This window comes from Leptinotarsa decemlineata, unplaced genomic scaffold (assembly GCF_025532065.1).
Source record: "Leptinotarsa decemlineata unplaced genomic scaffold, Ldec_3_MD MMD2_tig00026282_RagTag_RagTag, whole genome shotgun sequence".
Classification (NCBI taxonomy): domain Eukaryota; kingdom Metazoa; phylum Arthropoda; class Insecta; order Coleoptera; family Chrysomelidae; genus Leptinotarsa; species Leptinotarsa decemlineata.
The window spans coordinates 5,010,271-5,030,160 of NW_027412668.1; the positions used below are offsets into that span (position 1 = coordinate 5,010,271).

Consider the following 19,890-nt stretch of genomic DNA (forward strand, 5'->3'; position numbering starts at 1 on the left):
TCACTATCCACGTGGATTGTTGTATTTATATGTAGCGCAGTTAAACAAAGCGCTTCACTAACTTCACTTTGATACTAGTTTCAAAGACACTAGACTGTAGGGTGATGTCTGAGAAAACTCAAAAGTTCGCCATGCTGCTATCTTTAGAACAGTAAATTCAACTCAAAGACGATACCTTCCGATTCTGCGATATTCCTTGGAAGAAACTCCATCATGCCTAAATATGCATAATTGTATCTGGTTTTCGAGAGTAGAGTCAAATGGAATTGCTTGCAATAAGTGGACAGAAAAATTAAAAAAAAATGTAAAAATGGAGAAATCTAATCAAATAATTTTAATTTCAGGTGGATCTGGACCACCTTTAGTTGGGGGTATTACTGAAACATCTCCAAACGACCCACAAGTGAAAGAATATTTGAATGATGGACTTGTTCATCTGGACAGCCAATCATCACACAGAAACAGATACAAAATCCAAGATATACTTAGTGCTTCCTCACAGGTAAGATATCCTTGTATTTGTACAAAGAAAACGTATCAACAATAATGTGATATTTGTAAACATTTTCTCAATCAATCCATTCATTATAAGTGAAATATAACAATATCATTATTTTCAGTGTGCTTAAATAACACATAAACAGACGAAAAAAGAACAACTTATCCAGCTAATGCTGCGCAGAAAGCTAAAGTAGAACCGTCAGGCACCTGTCCAACATTTTCAGCTTGTTGTGGCAGCTATTCCGTCTACCTGACCGGGTACCTGAGTTATTTTCAGGTATCTTTCGTGACAACAATGTCCTCCATGTTTGTGGTAGTCTCTGCGAATCATCTCGCTTGTTAAGGCAGTTGGGACGTTTTTCAATTTCTATTGCTTTCCGAATTATCCTGGCCTGAAGATTTTTCTCTGTAGCAACGGTCTTGGTGTTTTCGAAGCTTATTGTGTGACCTGTTTCCTGGTGGTGTTTGAAGAGAGATGATGCTGGATCTGATTTGCGAACAGCTAATTCATGTTCATAGGCTCTGTTGGAAATTCTTCTATTGGTCTGGACGATGTAAGTTCTGGAAAAGTTAGAACATGATATTTCGTATATGCCTGTGCTTCATTGCGTATCGTGTTCTAGGGTGTTCTTAATAATAATAATAATAAATTGTCTTTATACTGGCGGAGTTTAGCTTATGCTACTCTTCCACTCAACATAGTGGAGATTTGGTTGTTGGCTGTGAATACTGCCTTTACGTTATGTTTCTTCAGAATTCAGCTCACTTTGTCAGTAACTCCATGGATGTAGCTTTTCCCATTATATATTCCAGAGAGGTGCGTATGACATGCTCCAGTTTCAGGTGAATACACCTTAACCCTTGCCTCTCATGTCGATACGACCAACGGTCATGTCGATACGACCGGTTTCGGGGTACTTGTCCCATCATCAGTACCGGGCATGCTCTCTTCAAAACGGTGTGAACCGTCTGAGTATCACGACCAAACAAATATAATTCCAGCTAGTCATGAACTCTTTCTGCAGTTAATTCAGTGGGGTATCCACTGCGCCACCTGCAGACAGAGCCAGGAAACAACTCCACAAACATACTTCTGGGTGGGAGTCGGAATAATGGGAGATTGATTTGATTTTTTGACAAATACTTTAGATTCGCTTTTCTCGCTTCAGTACCCCACAAAAGAATTGCATATGTTGCTACACTATGAAAATTTGCATAATAGGCTGTTTTAGCTGGTTAGTGTGTCGAAATTGTTTTCACTGTCCTTATACAATATATTACCGAATTAAGCTTCTTACTCAAATTACTTATTTGTCCTTCCATTCTAGTTTCAAGTTCATATGCGTTACAAGAAATTTCAGTGACTTTTTCTCTATATTGGTCTTGTTTGGCAGCGTGAGCCTTTGTATTTTTATTTTTTCAGCAAGAGTATATTTTCAATAAACCAAATATCTGTTCAGCTAGAGCTTGCTCTGATTGTTGTCTTGAATCACTTTCATCTTTAGCTTTCACTAGAAAGGTTGTGTCATCGTATGCACTTGCTTCATAAACCCTGATATTTTTGAGCAGGTCGTTTGTGTAGAAGCAAACAAAATTGTTCCTAAAATAGAACTTTGAGGTACTTCTTAAGTTACTAGAAGTTTCTGATGAAATTTCCACCGCGTCATTTGAAGATGATTTGACTTGTATTCAAAAAACACACTTATGTTAGATTTCTACTTGAAAGTTTAGAAAACCGCCACACGTGTTTCGCTATACGATAGCATCTTTGGGCGTCACAATACTGTTTGTACAAATTCTGTGTCATGCTTTTATAGTAATTTGAGTCATAATGATTATTACTACCTGTGAATTTCCAACAATTGAGATTTTTATTTCTCCACAGGTAGTCTCGGGATCTTTGTGGCGGGTGAAAGCTAAACTCGTTCTTTCCAATTGCATAAAAGGCGATAACACCGAAATTGAAAAGTGTGGAAAACTTCAAGGTGCAGAAAGCAAGATCTGCGATTTCGTAATTTGGGATCAACCTTGGCTGGAAAATGGTAGGAAGACGAACATAACTTGCGACGATGAAGACAAATCTTACTATTTCGTTAGAGGAAAAAGGAGTGTTCAAGGTAATCAATAAATAATTTACTTATTATAGAAATCCATTCTGAATATTAGGAAGACGTTTTAGTATGTTAAATGGTAGACATCTGATTTTGCAGGGCAGCGTCATATGTAAAAACCCAAACAAAATACAATGCAAATACAACAAGAAATTAAAAATTTTTACTGAGTTAGCCACGGGAATAACCTAATTGAATAATTTCAATTTCAGATGATTCTGAACCACCTTTAGTTGGAGGTATTACTGAGGAATCTGGAGTTAATTCAGAAGTGAAAGAATTTTTAAAAGAAGGACTTCTCCATCTTGACGGCCAATCTTCACACAGAAACAGATACAAAATTCAAGATATTCTGAGTGTTTCCTCACAGGTAGAGTTCGTTGATAAAATGTGCTATATCAATTTTGTGACAGTTGGAAAATTTGTATCATTTGGATATTGAAAAATCAGTAGTATAGTTCAAGTAAACGATATAGTGCCACCCTGCATTTCAGCAGCTTGACTGCATTAACCTTTGTCGATTTCATATCATTTCTAGAAACATATGGATGACATTTCAGGTTAGCTTCCCAAATTTCTGCTGACGCAGTTGTCGGTTGATTGGTCAAACCACCAACACTGACATAAAAAACTTGGCAAATTGACTTGGGTGTCACACCAATAGGTGGTTCCACTTATGTTTCGCTTGCGTTTACGCAGCTATTTTTATCAACCACAATAAACCCTTGCAGGTTGCGGTGTAGAGTCGAATAGACACACTCACTTGTGAACTAACCTAACTACTTATATATATATATATATATAAAATATATATATATATATTATATATATATTATATATATATAATAATATATATATATATATATATATATATATATATATATATATATATAATTGATTGCTTCAAAAACACTTCACTAACTTTCTTCGAAAGATTCTGATAATTCCTCTTCCATATTCTCTGTTTCACTATTAATAATGAATTTATTTCCAACCTCCATATAGTCTTTTTCAACTAAAATTACTTTTTTAATCCTTTTCTGCCAGTCTTCTTCGGTAATATTAGATTAGATTTTAGAAATTATTTTAAGCCTGATGCTTTGTTTCAATTTTCCTCAAATCAACTCGATGGGATTGAAAACACAAAAATAGGGGGGAAGTCTCAATATGGTGTGTCCATACTTTTCAGCAATACTCTCAAGGGCACACAATTTTTCACATGTGTTTGTCTGTAAAACTTCAAGTAGTTGGTTTTTGGTATGGTTATCTTCAAAATACAAATTGTTATCCATTAAAAAACTTTGTATTTCATCTTTCCTCGAATTTTTATTCGGTACTTTGATGAGCTGTCGTGAATGATAGGAACCGTTGTCAAGAACTGTTACACTATTCGCATTCAAATTTGGGACCAATGTGTTTTCAAACTATTCCTCAAAAATATTAGCTTCCATGTTCTTATGATAGTCAACCTTGCAGTCCTCAAGTTTTTTTCCACATAATTTCCAAGAATTCGGAACCCATCCTTTGCTTCTTCCGCAATGCACAATGATTAGTCGTGATCCTTTGTTTGCAGGCATGTTAGGCGTGCACATTCTCGAACCATCAGTCCATTCTTTCGTAACTGTGTCTTGAGTGTCATACCAAGTTTCTTCCAAATAGAAAATTTGCCGTTGATCTTGTCTATATTTAGTTATTCGTTCCAAGTATTTGTTACGCAATTCCACTATTCTTCTGCTTTCCATAACTGCTTGACGTTTGTTTATTATTTTAAATCTAAATCCTAGTTTCTTATCCAATTCTGAAGAGTTTTGTCACAGCAGCTCACGTTATGGCCGGAAGTATTCAATTTCTTCCTTATGATTTCGATTGTAGGAATCTCATTGCTTTTGTAACACTCGTATATTGTTTTTTTTAATGATTTTATTAGATGAACATCTAAAGGTTTTGGTAATCCCGCATCACATCGCATCTTGTGTTCATAAGGTTTGTTTTTGACTATTTTACGTACAGTTGAGAAAGGAATTCCGGTCAAATCTGATGTTGCTTGTAATAGTTGTTTTCCCTCGAAACCAAACTTGATATATAGATTCTTATATACATTGAAACATACTCACTGTGTTTCAATATTCAAATGCATCCGAATCTTATTCACTGGTATCTCTTTTTCGCTTTGTTCACCAGCGCTATTGGAATCACTACACAGCAAAAAGTCTGCGTTGTCATCATACTCGTTATTACTATCAGTACTTGTCCAAGGACGCCACATTTTAAACAAATAACAAAAATTATAAGTAATTATAACTTCACCAATATCGAATTTCAACACTCAAATCGCGATCATTTCCTGAACTGAACATTGACGACACAACGGCGGTACTCATCGCTACATTCTATTGGTCACCGTAACATGACTTCAAATTTAATTTTATGACTCTTCAGCCATTCATAAAACTCGGTTAGTAAAAATTATCCAAAACGAACCGCCAGTTCTTCAGTCCACGTGGACTAATTGGTAGCGGCATTATTTCTTTGTATTGGTTTTTTGGCCTTTGAGTTCGCCAATAGCTTTAAGAATTACTATATCAGTTACTTCGACTATACCAGTAGTAATTACTGCTGTAGAGAGACAAGAGGAACTTGCAAAAATTGAATAAAATATTACACCGCTCAAAACAATTGAAGGATCACTATTTTGTAATGGTTGTGTACAAGAATAAGTTTTATGATAAATATAATAATGTGACGTTTGGTAGTGGACAACTTTGATAAGAAACAACAGAGGTTGTTTTTGTCTCTTGGCTTTGGATTAGTATAGATTTTTTTTCAAATCTTGGTCACCGTAACATGACTTCAAATTTAATTTTATGACTCTTCAGCCATTCATAAAACTCGGTTAGTAAAAATTATCCAAAACGAACCGCCAGTTCTTCAGTCCACGTGGACTAATTGGTAGCGGCATTATTTCTTTGTATTGGTTTTTTGGCCTTTGAGTTCGCCAATAGCTTTAAGAATTACTATATCAGTTACTTCGACTATACCAGTAGTAATTACTGCTGTAGAGAGACAAGAGGAACTTGCAAAAATTGAATAAAATATTACACCGCTCAAAACAATTGAAGGATCACTATTTTGTAATGGTTGTGTACAAGAATAAGTTTTATGATAAATATAATAATGTGACGTTTGGTAGTGGACAACTTTGATAAGAAACAACAGAGGTTGTTTTTGTCTCTTGGCTTTGGATTAGGATAGATTTTTTTTCAACATACCTAAACAGGAGTGGAAAAGAGTGTGATTCCAAATACTAATTAGTTGTGATTCGAATTTACAAGGTGCAGTTTACTCATTTTCTATTTGGTACCCCTGTTTACGTATCATGGCAGATGTTTGAAGATTTTTTTCTGACAATTATGTCACTAGGGCTGTCACATGAATTGTAGATGGTGTTTCTCAACGTCAGTTGAGTCAAAGTCAGTGGTTTCAAGACTTTGGAACCGCTACCAACAACTAGAGACTGTCCATGGGAGACCAGGTTAAGTGCGGCGAAGGTTCACTTCAGCCCAAGAGGACAGGTATTCACGTCTAAGTGCCCTCAGACGCAGATTTTCAACAGCCAGGGAGCTACAAAATGAGCTAAGTCGAGCAATGGGGACCCAAATTTCCGAACAGAGTGTGAGAAATTCGACTTTGGGAAAGCGGATTGAGATCTAAACAACCAGTCCAGGTGCCTCGGCTTACACCAAGTCGCAAAAGAGAAAGAATGTAGTTTGATTGGGCACACAGACGTTGGCTTACAGTTCTCTTTTCTGATGAGCCTAAATTTACTCTTTTTGGTAATGGTGATCCGACCAGAGTATAAAGAAGAAGAAATCAACGTTTTACTCCCTGGTGTTTATTTTCAACGGTCCCTTTAGGAGGTGGATCAATAATGGTGTGGGGTGGAATTACATCTATGCTTAAATACTTTTTTTTTTTATTTACTTTATTTGAAGTCGCATCAACCTCCAGGGTTATTAGCAACTGAACAATGCCTCGGTTGCAGTGGTATTATATAAGGTTGAACAAGTTGACATTTTATAAAAACTTTTCAATATTTTCAATATTACACTTAGGTCCTGATTAGAATTAGACTTTATTTATTCATCACTGAAGAATTTACATATACATACAAGAGAATACATATATACATGCAAAACACTTATTGGACTAGTCACAAGGCAATAAAGAAAATTCAGAAATATACAATTTAAAATATAGAAAATATACATACAATTAGATTCAAATTCTCTACAATGTAGCGTCTAAAAGCTTTTCAATGGAGTAAAATGATCGATTTATTAGATAACGAGTCAGATTATCCTTCAACACATTTGTACTCGCTGAGTCTAGTGCGGGAATATATTCATAAGTCGGTTATAGCACCTGATTTCTTGGTATATGTGAGAATCCTGACCAATGCTCAATCTTGAGTATGGCTGGTGGATGCGTTGTTAATTGAAGGCGGGATGCCATGAGTTAGTCTTTTGTTGGAATATAGCACACACTTTGTTAAGATATGGTCTACAGTTACGTGAGAGTCACACATTTGACACATAAGGCTGGTGTCGCCGGCAATGAGGTACCCATGGATGAGTGAACTGAGAACTGTATTTTTTTCTTTGTTTTAATTTGAAGGGGTTATTCTATGTTAGTAATTCCTCTATTCTCGTCAGCATTTTTGACAGGAGAAGACAGCCCCCAGATTACTGACTAATGCGTCATCTAGAGAATATTGCAAACTTCCATTTATCGCACAAGTTATAATGCCCCTGAATATCTCTGTTCATTTCTATTGTGCTACAAGTTGTCTACAGATCCTCTAGTAACCTTAGAACTCGGAGTGATATTCTCTACTACAACACTAGAGTTGCTGTGTAAATTGAAACACCACCCTTCAACAACACTCTCCACTGGTTTCAAACAGGTAGTTAAAACAACCGAGTGTTACTCTGCTCAAACTATCAAATGTGGTGTACCACAAGGATCGATCCTTGGCCCAATTTTGTTTCTTATCTACGTAAATGACTTAGCTTTTATAGATATAACGGCCACAATTACTCTCTTTGCTGATGACACCACTTTATTATGGCACAACAAGGACATTCCTACCCTTCAAGATGCCATCTCAGCTGACATCAACAAAATCAAAGAATGGTGCAACTGCAATAAGTTATCATTTAATATAAATAAAACTAGCATACTTATTTTCCACTGCAACTTACCTGAGATCTGCCTTGGTGACAAAATCTTAGACAGGGTACATAATTATAAATTTCTAGGGTTGAACATTGATGATAAATGAAATTTAAAAAATCACACAATAAACTTAAGCAAGAAGCTTGCCTCAGGTTGCTATGCACTAAGAGTGATTTCTAGAGAACTAGGCTACTTCCATTCAAGAACAGCTTATTTCGCTCTAATAGATCCCCATATTAAATATGGAATTGCCTTCTGGGGAGTCTGTTCTAGAGATTTATTTCAAATGATTTTTGTGCTCCAAAAAAAGGCTGTCCGATATATGTGCAAAGCAGCTCCCAGGGATCCATGCAAGCCTTTTTTTATAGCCACGGTATTTTAACAGTAGCTGCCCTGTTTATCTTGGAATCAGTTTGCTTGATAAAAAAAAATTCTTGTGCATCTCCCCCTTCCTCATATAATACTCGTAGCCACAATAGTAACATAGATCTGCCTATTCCTGCGAGCTCCCTTAGTTAGGGATTCAATTATAGTCAACGGGATCAAACTGTTTAACCACTTACCAGCCCGAATTAAAGAAATTATAGTGCTTAACAAATTCAAAAAGCAGTTAAAATGCTACTTGTTGGGCCTATATTATTCAGTTCAGGAGTATCTTGACGATTAACTTGAATCTTAACTTTTATTTCTATGTCTTGTTATTTTCAGCTGAATATCTCAGTGTATTTCACATTTTTAGCTTATGTTTATTGTATTTTGTTTAAATTGTGTATGTTTTTTTTATGTAGATTTTTGTATCTTACATATTACATATTGTAGACTTTGTCTACAAGATGTAGTTCTTCAGACAATAAAGTATATTTGATTGATTGATCAAACTTTCTATAAAAAAACTCCATTGAATCTCAATCTGTACATCATATTTACTGGGCAAGTAGAAAATCTTTCGAATGAATTCAAAAAAATGAAGCAATACCTCACCCATTCAATCAATAATTTTTGTTAGTTTAATGAGGAATAAATATGATGGAGTTTCTCAAGACAATAAAAGATTAATACAGCATCATTAATAACAATTGAGATTGTTTCTTTCTCCGCAGGTAGTCTCAGGATCTTTGTGGCAAGTGAAGGCCAAACTCGTTCTTTCTGATTGCGTAAAAGGCGATAACACCGAAATTGAAAAGTGTGGGGAACTTCAGGGTGCACAAAGCAAGATCTGTAATTTCGTAATTTGGAATCAACCTTGGCTGGAAAATGGTAGGAAGACGAACATAACTTGCGACGATGAAGACAAATCTTACTATCTTGTAAGAGGAAAGAGAAGCCTTCAAGGTAGTTTTGCATACAGATTTGGTTTTTCATCATGAAGAGATATAATATAATTATAGAACTCAATGAAATTTCATTTACAGATTTGGACGATGACAAATCTCTGGATGAAGATTTGAATAATTTATTTGGATTATTTACAAAACGTACAGAAAAACTTACCTGAACGCAATGGAGTATGATTTCCGTCTAAGGGTTTTCAAAAAAAAATATCGACATTATTCGTTTGCTCAACAAATTTGAACAAGGTAAGATTGAACTGAAAAATGAAAAAAAGGTTGCGTGATTTAGAATTTTTCAGTTTGAATGATTGATTTCAATGTTTTCCCAGAAATTCAAAAGAAAGTCCTATATTTTGGATCATTTCAGCTATTAATAAGGGGATATTGAAAATGAACAAAATAATTATTTCACAAAAATTAACTGATAAAAAAATCTTTTAGTTTGATAATTTCATCCAGTACTATGATTCAAATCAAATCAAATCAATTTATTCATCACTGTAAACTCCAATACAATTGCAAGAAAAAAAAGAAAAACAATGTATAGAGTCTGTTGGACTTGTCAGAAAATAGGATTAGATTAAAATTATGAACATAATATATGTGTATACACACTTTAAATAATTAAACATAGGCCCAGTACATACATCTATACAAATATTATACATACTAAACATATAAATTCTACATATTTAAGAATTCTTCTGTGGAGTAAAATGCCATATTTAACGAATAGTCTGATAATAAAGATTTTATTTTTTTGAACTTTCTGATATGACCAAAAATGTCTATAACTTTATTATAGAATCTTATGTGTTGATAATGATTAGAATTTCGACCCACTGTCAGTCTAGAGAACGATTGATGAAGATGATTGCTATTCCTAGTGTTATAACCATGTATTTCATTATTTCTTACCAATTTTTTATTTGCCATATCTAATACTAACAAAATATATATAAAGAGATGGTAGTGTCATGATGCCTAATTCAATAAAATAAGGCCTACACGATTCTCTGGGATGTATTCCTTTCATGCAACGTATCACCCTTTTTTGAAGAATGAAAGCATTATTTAAGTGTGCCGATGATCCCCAGAATATTATGCCATAAGATAATATTGGCTGAACCAGCCCAAAATATGCCAATTTTAAGACACTGATCGAAACCGTATTCTTTAGTTGTCTAATTAAGAAACATGCCGAGCTCAGCCTACCTACTATGTTATTAATATGTATCTCCCATGTCAACTTGCTATCCAGTGTTATTCCTGTGAATTTCACTGAGTTCAGTTCATGTAAGGAATGTCCATTCAATCTTATCAGATTATAATTTGACCCGGATTTAATGCGTCTTATAGGAAAAGATAATTCAGTATAGTACAAGATAGTTCTGTAAAAAATATCGTATGCTGCATTGGGACATGTTTCAGTTAAAAGATCGTGCCAATCTTCATTTTCTAAGAATGTTTTAAAGTTGGAGATATTGACTTCTGAAAAAATCTCTCTGGTATTTAAAAATATCAATTATTTACCGATCTTCACATTTGTGATCAGCGGACTAAAATACGCAACTTGAGCCCAAAAAACGAAATTCCACTTTTTTTAAGTAAAGAATTCCTTTCCTCCGACAAAAATATTCTTGTTGTATTTCTCAGGATCGGCAACCTACGGCCTGTCTAAATACGCGGATCTGACTCAGGAGGAATTCTCGATGATGCACGGACTGCGCAGGGATCTACAGAACGAAAACGACTTGCCATTCCCTTCTGCGGAGATACCGGACATCGACATTCCCACCGAGTTCGATTGGCGCAAAAAAAACGCCGTCACCGAAGTGAAGGATCAAGCTAGCTGCGGCAGTTGTTGGGCATTCAGTACCACCGGTAACGTCGAGGGGCAGTACGCCATCAAGTATAAAAAACTGCAGACGTTTTCCGAACAGGAGTTGGTTGATTGCGACAAATTGGATGAAGGGTGCAATGGAGGACTCATGGATAACGCTTACAGGTGAGACTTTTTTTGTAAGACGAATTGAATAGTCTACAAAGATTTTTTTACAAATACTTTGCGACTTTTTTGTTTTCTATCACATAGATAGAATTTGTTGTGGATTGGGGGAAAAAATGTATTGTACATGTTGTTCGAATCAAAAAACAAGCACTTTTCTCAATCACTAGGAATGCAATATATTTCTCGGCGTGCGTTACACCAACCAAGTTGGGGTCTTCAGGAAATCAAGGAATCTAATTCATAACTATACAACTGGTCTCTATTTATATCTATAGTAAACCAATAATGATTGAGAGTAAAGCGCGTTGTCATATCTAAATTTTACGTTACCAGTTTATAGCAGAATCAAAATATAGTAAGCAGTAGAGTTGTAGGTTGTGGCAAATTATAGATAATACACAATACTAGTACGATTAAAAGGTATTATTTAAGACAAAAATCAGTAATGAGCTTGTAATGAGTAATACTTATACATTTCCTGATTACTGATCAGTTAAATTCATTATTTTCTGTATAGTGTTAGATATTTATTACAACTAGTGGCAACGCTGTACGCAACGATATTTCTGTCTTTGTCACTTTACCGTAACTTACATCTCATCGTTGCAGTCCTCACTAATGTCCTTGCAGCCATGAGCGTATCATTGGTTTGTGAATTATACGTTTTACAGTTAAGTTAGTCAGCAATCGACGTGTTGTGATAACAATTGGTGAAAATAATAGTGCTAATAAGTGTTTAAGCGTTACATAATTATATTTCTACACCGTTCTCAAACTACTCAAAAAATGGGAGACATGGTCGGGCCTTCCACGTCGAAAAAGGTAAAACGGTCGGAGTCTCGGTCAGTAAGATAAAAACAAAATGTACTGCGAGTATTTCACTGTCTTGAAAGAGATCATCAGCCACCAAAAGATGATTTTGTGCATATGTGCTGTAATTCTACGTGTGTACCTCCGAATGACCAACCGGGCATTTCTACATCATTAAGTTCCACAATTACAAAAGATAAATTAGTTGATATGTGCTCTGATTATACCGGTGTACCAAAATCATCGATTTACAAAATACTAAGAGAAGCAGAAATTCATGGGGACATACAAACACCAAAAACTAGTAGCGGACGAAAAAAAATCACAGTTGATGAAGAAGCCAAAACCAATATACGCAGAACTATTCACAGTTTCTTTTTCAGAAATGAGCTGTCCACACTACAAACAGTTCTGGAGGCACTTAGCGATCATGAATTGGTCCCAAAAATGGGTAAAGAAACTTTTAGGAAACTTGTACACGAAATGAAATTTACGTACGGAAAAGTTGACAGGAAAAGCATTCTCATGAACGTCAAGAAATAATAGCATGGAGAAGAAACTATCTAAGAAAAATTGACAAATTTCGGAAGCTCAAAAAAAAATTGTACTTCATGGACGAGACATGGGTTAACCAAGGACATACGGTCAAAAAAGTATGGCAGGATGGTAACATAACAAGTGCATGACAAGCCTTTATTGAAGGTTTGTCACTTGGGTTAAAACAGCCATCTGGAAAAGGTAGTCTTCTGATAGTTACGCATATAGGAAGCGACAGTGGATTTTTACCAAATGGTGAATTAATATTTAAATCTAAGAAAACAAGCGACTATCATGAAGAGATGAATGCGGAGGTGTTTGAAAAATGGTTGAAGGCATCATTCAACTTGTGGAACCTGGGTCTGTCATCGTCATGGACAATGCCCCATACCATAGTCGACATTTAGAACCATTACCGAAACAATCATGGAAAAAAGCAGCAATTCAAGAGTGGTTAATTAATAAGAACATCCAATATAACAAAGATAGTTTAAAGGCAGAACTAAGTTTTAAGGTTACCACCATACCACTGCGAATTAAACCAAAAGAATTAATCTGGGCGCAAGTAAAAGGATATGTGGCACGAGAAAACAGAACATTTAAATTAGTGGACGTGCAACATCACCTACAAGAAGCTATTCGAACTGTTTCTGCTGGAAGAAATGCATGCAGCATATTTTAAAAGAGGAGCAAAAAGTGTGGGACGTAGACAACCGTATTGAACACAATATTAAACCAATCATAATTCACTTTGATGATAGCGGTAGCAACAGTGACGAATCTGAGGTTGAAGATTAGACGAAAATTTGTACATTTACATTTATATTATATTCTATTATCAAAAATTTGTAATTTGTATTTTCTAGTACCCCTGACGATGAGTTTAAGTTACTCGAAAGCTTGAGAATAGTTATAAAGAGTTCACTTATCAATTGCTGCAACCCAATAGTGAAAAAAAGTTATTTTTTCACTATTTGGTACCTACTATAATTACCACGATTATTACTCCGTTTCATAAGGCCCACCTAATGACTACAACGATTAGGTAAATTACGATATTGCAAAGTTTTAATGAAATAAATAAAAAAATGTGTATGAATATTTGAACTAATTGTATTAAGAATTTTTCTTTCATTCTTAACCCTCTCAAAAATTAATAAGCACGCCCCCGATTTACTGTCAACTGGGCTTACTTCTACTCTCAATCATTATTGGTTTTAGTATAACACGTTCACTTTTCTATATACATCAATGATTTCAGGTAGAAATTTGCGGGAAAATTTTTCGTGAAGGTCGCGCAAATTTTAACAGAGTGATTTGTAAGGGGACCTTTGTCACTGTTCATAGTTTTAATGCCACACTTTGCTATTTCCAGACTATCACGTTCAGCTTTTTGAAAATACGATTCAATTTGTTTGTGTATCTTGGAAGAACAATCAACTTTTAATTTACCTCTTTCAGAGATGTTATTTTAATGACGTCTATACTTGTAAAACGACGGCCCTTTCCAACATGGAAATGAAATCTTTATTGTGAAAATTTGTAATTATTATCATGAATAGTGATATTGATTTTCACCACTTTAATACAAGGTATCGTTCGACTGGGGCAAATTTTGGGACAAAAAACATATCGTTCTTTGTTTCAAAGATACTGAAAATATTTAATTGGGTATCCACTTGTACTAATTTCTCTCATACATCAGAACTATAATAATAATAATAATCTTTTATTCATCCTTTAAGATCATACACATGATATAGGGCAAGTCATAAAATGTATATAGACAGACATATATAAGTACACATATATATACATATACATACGATAAACATATAACTATATTACTTTAAACATATCGTCCATACAAACAAGCAAACAACAAATAAAAAAAAAACAGGAATTAGCAAAATATTCACTAATGTCATAAAAGCAGGACTCCACTAAATATTTTTTCAAACTTGTTTTGAATTTATTAACATATTTTTCGTTTTTGATATCACTGGGAGATGATTGAAAAATCGTATTCCATTATATTTAGGACTGCTTTCGTAAAGTGACGTACGATGCTTTATACTTCTAAATAAGTCACCATGCCTCATAGCATAGTCATGAGAGTCAGAATTTTTTGAGAAGCTCTTGATGTTGAGTTTAACATATGTTACAGTTTTATAATACTCTTCCTAATACGTGTTTCAACAACCAGTAGGCTGCTCGAAGTGGGATGTCTGTTGCTGTTCGTATTTCCAGTGTTATACTTTGGTATTTCCGTATTCTAGAAAGCATCCGAAAGTCTGGTGTCATGTACCGGCCTAGTCAATTTTGAGCAATATTCAGAGTAGAGTAAAGAGTACTTTACTTGACCATTATACATACTATGTACATTTATGGCAAGTCACGAATACAGAAATTCTTGTTTGAAGTTACAAAGATGAAATCATCTATTAAAAAAATATTTATAAGAGTAAAGAGTGTTGATCAATTAAAAGTATAATTATAAAATCAATAAACAAAGGATTTAAAGAGGTCTTTCGCAAGTTAAAGACCCTGACACGTCAATATATCTTTTTTTTTTTAGTAGATTTGAATTGAATTGATTTATGTCTGGGCAGGTTCGATAAACTTGCGAATCTCGTTCCATATGCATGAATATCACAATGTGTCAAATTTATTAACTTATCCATATATATAATGTTGGAAGTGGCATGATACATGTTGAATAAAAAAAAACCCTAAACACACTAATGGAGTTACCTTAATGACCCCAAATCAGAATACCATATAACATAACTGAGTGAAATTACCCATAGTATGCTCTTTCGAGCGTCATTAAGCTGACCACATTATTTAATCATCTCTGAACAAACAAGACACTGGAAAGTTTGCTAGTCATAGCTCTGATATCAAACCAGCTCAATCTATTATCAATAACGAATCCTAAAAAATTAATATATATTGAGGGGTGAGTGGCGGGGGATCACTGTCTCTCTCTTATGGGTGTTTGACCAGTCCCCGGTGCAGAGACCGCACGGCACTCACCCAGTAAAGTTATCGGTCAACCACCCTATCCGCATCTGCGGGCAACAGGCGTTGGCCGCAGATGCGGGCCGATTTCAAGCTAGATGTGTGGGAGAGGTGTCTCGCAAGAGCCCTCGGCGGTTACTCATCCAACGCTGGAAAGGTAGCTTTCCTAACATGAGGGCCCCTTGGGGTAACGTAAGGGTATGCGGTGCAGACCACACGGCGTACACCAAAAAGTTGTTGATGAACCGCCCTATCCCGCACCTATACGGGTAATGGGCGCGACATCTTCGACATATGATGTGTGGTAGAGGATGCTCGTGAGAGTCCTCGACGGTTACTCATCAAACGTTGGAAAGGGAACTTTCCTAACATGAGTTCTAGGGGGGAGGTGAGTGCCCGCTCGCGGCTGGAGGCTAGTGAGCCTCATCTCCAACTGGCGTTGGCCTCTTAGGGGCAGCGGCTCCGCTAGCGGATAAAGGGATACAGGGCTGCGGTAATCCATTCATGGGTGCATTGCAGCCCCATTATGAGGCACTGGACGGCTTATGCTGTTCCGTGATCCTCGCCTGCTTCTGTACGGATCCAAGCGTTCGAGGTGTCGGGGCTTGCGGTCCTTCCGGGCTCTAGTATCCGAGTCTAGCCTTGGAGGGCACCAAGGCAGACGCTTGAGGTGTCGGAACCTGGTTGGACGGAGCTACTAGTATCCGAGCTTAGGACCCCGGCCGGCCACTTCCGGGACCACATTCCCAATTGATTTGGCATGGTTAGCGGGGGCAGGTGTGCGACGCGAGCACTCTCTGGCGAAAGAAGAGCTTAGTTAACTTGTACGAACGTTCGGTCGAACGCTGCCGATGGTCCTGTCTCTTGGTTAGCCACACTAAGTAGATGTAAGGAAGCAATTCCGGGTTCGGTGAGGGGAGGAAGCCCTGCGAAATCCTGTTGGTGTGGGGTGAGGGGCGGTACCCGCAAGGATTTCCCGAAAATCCACCCCTCCACGCCCGATCGCATCCAACGCCAGGGTACGTCTGGGGGGCCTAACCGGCCCCCCGGTGCGGTCGTAACTATGACTCTCTTAATGGTGTATCTTAGGGTGGTGTATCTTAGGGTGTATTTTGTACTGCTTTACTTCCTTCCACAAGAGGTCAAAGCCAAGGCATACAGTGTCCATTGATCAATGAAAGAGTCAAAATGTGAAATATAATTTCCAAAATTCATAAATATCTCCTGTAAATTACTGTAGTTTTTATTCCCCATTGTAATTTACAAAATTTCAACAGTGTTTTCACAAGAAAGAAAGGATATGCTAGGCTTCACAATGAAGTTTCGAATTAACGAATGAACTTTCCAATTTTGTTTCAGAGCTATAGAAAAATTAGGTGGTCTAGAGTCTGAAAAGGACTATCCATATGAAGCAGAAGATGAAATATGTCACTTTAACAAATCCAAAACAATAGTTAGATTGTCCGGAGCTTTGAACATCAGTCATGATGAAGGAGACATGGCTAAATGGCTCATACAAAATGGTCCTATCGCTATTGCCATTAATGCCAATGCCATGCAGTTTTATATGGGAGGAGTGTCCTGGCCCTCAAGTTCCTTTGTAATCCCAACAATTTGGATCACGGAGTGCTCATAGTGGGTTATGGTGTTGATAGTAAGTGTTTTTTTAAAATTTATATTTAAGGTTGTTTTTTTGACTTCCAAAGTGATATTTTGATGGGAAAGATTGTGGCTTTCTTATTCTCCATCTTTTTTAAAAAAATAGATATATTTCTGTCTCAATTTGCTGAAGAAGTTGGACAAGTATAACTTTCAATTAATAACTTTTTTTGCTAAATAACTCCCTCCTAGGGGGATGTTGCTTTTATGTAGAACTCAGCGTCTGGAATCTTACGGATCTCTCTTTTAGTTTTTTTAGTTTTAATTGAATTTGCTATTTTTTGATTTTAATGAATTTTTTATTCTTTCATTTTGTTTAACGATGAGATTGGAACCTTTGGTGTGAAAGTTGAATAACTTTTTTCGAGATCAATTGCCCTAACACCAAACTGATATTTTTGCACTCGACGCGCGTTTCGCCAACAAAGTTAGCATCCTCAGGAGAAGAAAATTGATACCTTGTCTAGTCTGGTTAATCCTTATATACTAAAATTTGTTACCTGGGGTTGTATACCTGAAGTCCAATATGGAATTTCTCGGTAATTAACTACCTGCAAGTTCTTAGTAATTATTCTCTTCCTAACAGAAGATTAAAAAGCGGGCTAAACAGGATGGGTCCCTTATCGCCATTCATGCTGTTCTTACATTTTGCTATTTCTAGACTCTCACATGCATCGAGTAGCCTGGTGTCATGCAAATGCTTAATCAGTTTCAGATTGTTTTCACCAATTCTCTGGTCCTTGTCTAGAGCATGTTGGGCGACATTGGATTTTTCTATCCTTCGGTATTTCATCCGACGAGCGATTAAAAACCCGCTTCAAGGAGCATTGTGCACACATTAAATACGGATGGATACTCTGTATAATGAAATTTTGTTGAAAAATGTAAAATATTAAAATTCAAAATCGACGTGTTTCAGGTTTTGTAAAACGACCTTGGTTTTGGAAATATCGAATTTATTCCATACTTTGCGGACACACTGTATATGTACTAAATATACAATTCTTTCAGTTACCTTATATAATTGTATTTTTACTACGAATTAGTTTTATGTTAAATGAACGATTACTATTATATTTATAGGGTTCCTTTTGCTGTTCATTATAGTCTAGCAATTTTTGTAAATAGTGGAACTCGATATACATTTTTCATTGTTCAATCTTTTATGATTTGATTTTTTTCGTAGGTTTCCCGCGGTTCAACAAAACTTTGCCTTATTGGATAGTGAAGAATTCATGGGGAAAATCTTGGGGAGAACAAGGCTACTACAGAGTCTACAGAGAAAAGGAGTGTGCGGATTGAATCAGACACCATCAAGCGCCATAGTGGTTTGATGAACTTTTCAATCTCTTCGATTGTGATTAAGCGGTAGTTGTTGGGAGTAGCAAAAACAACTATGCATATTTTTATCCATATCTTGAGTGTGATGTGATATGAACGAAAGTAACTAACTTGGATATTATTTTTGCTTATTAATTATATTCATTTATATATGTCGCTTTAAGGAATTTAGGGTGTTATATTTTTTACTTATGAAATATATTTGTTAATTTTTGTTTTATTGTTCATACATGAAATCTTTTTTTGGCAAAGTGGAAGATTTTCAATTTTTCGACTGCTCATCAACTGTATTTGGTCTAATGAGCAATTTGGAACGGAATCTGAATCTAAAAAAGCCCAATTGATCATCATTTCAGAATGATATGTCTGTCGTGAAAAATTAGAAAAAAACTGTGTTAGAACGAGTACTCCTTTGAGGTGTGATACAAAAATATACATTTATAGATAGGGAGCAGTTAGTAGAGAAGTTGAGGAGTTTCAAAAGTCTTGAAACAAGTGATTTTTCAAATAAAAAGCAAATAGAAGTTGATTTTAATTATTTACTTTGAATTTCTTTAAAACTATCATTAGAAATAAGTTACCTATGTGAATACGTAAATGAAGCAGTTGTCCCAAGTCAATGTCATTTAAAGTTACTTTTAGAAGCACTAATCTACAGACTTTGCAGCAGATTTGAAGGAAATTATCAAATTGGAAAATATTTCCTTCACTATGAAATGTACAAAAATATCAACGGTTTTTCTACATCTATAATAGTTAGGGAAAAATTTAAGGAATTGTGACAAGTTGAAACTTGGACATATTGAAAAAAGTGTAGTTTTTGCCATTGAAAGGTTTTTATCTTAAAGTTACTTAATTAATCAACATTATTATAGAATTACAACAATGACAACTAAAATCTATGAAAACAATAAAGTTATGCATATACACATACATACAGTGTCACCGATAAAGTCCGCATCAAATGGGAAACTTTTTTATTCATCGTTTTATGTGAAATTTGATTTTGGCAGTAGATTTTGCTTAAGAAATGATGTCAAATGGCGTCTACAAAATAGGTCACGTGATTTCCTTAACCTGTCAAAATTGACATTTAAAAAAAGAAACATCGAAAAATGACATTATTCTTCAAATATCCAAAAATATCAAAGGATAAAAACATTTTCTTTTGTAATTTTATACCCACACACAAGTTTCAAACCCATAATGAGTATTTATATTTTCACTATTTTTCCGCACTCCTGCTTTTTCTACTTATCAAAATTTAAGCACACTGTACTAAATCATTTATTTTAACTAAACTCGTCACCGAATTTCTTTTTTTGTAATA

At 35.5% G+C, this 19,890-nt stretch overlaps 2 protein-coding genes across 2 annotated transcripts in view; both read left to right on the forward strand.

Moving 5' to 3' along the window:
• LOC141479865 (uncharacterized) overlaps positions 1-9,369 on the forward strand; it is a 23,726-nt gene extending 14,357 nt beyond the window's left edge. Inside the window, 5 exon segments of the mRNA XM_074179671.1 lie at positions 345-502; positions 2,387-2,618; positions 2,825-2,982; positions 8,948-9,179; positions 9,260-9,369. Of these exon segments, the coding sequence (XP_074035772.1) occupies positions 345-502; positions 2,387-2,618; positions 2,825-2,982; positions 8,948-9,179; positions 9,260-9,342 (863 nt within the window). The 3' untranslated portion in view covers positions 9,343-9,369.
• On the forward strand, positions 9,348-18,774 carry LOC111504984 (cathepsin F). The gene is given in 7 exon segments (XM_074179673.1): positions 9,348-9,377; positions 9,379-9,424; positions 10,835-11,186; positions 16,920-17,146; positions 17,149-17,214; positions 18,406-18,498; positions 18,501-18,774. Coding segments are annotated over 7 exon segments (867 nt in total). The 3' UTR covers positions 18,554-18,774.
• Positions 18,775-19,890: the final 1,116 nt, after the last annotated feature.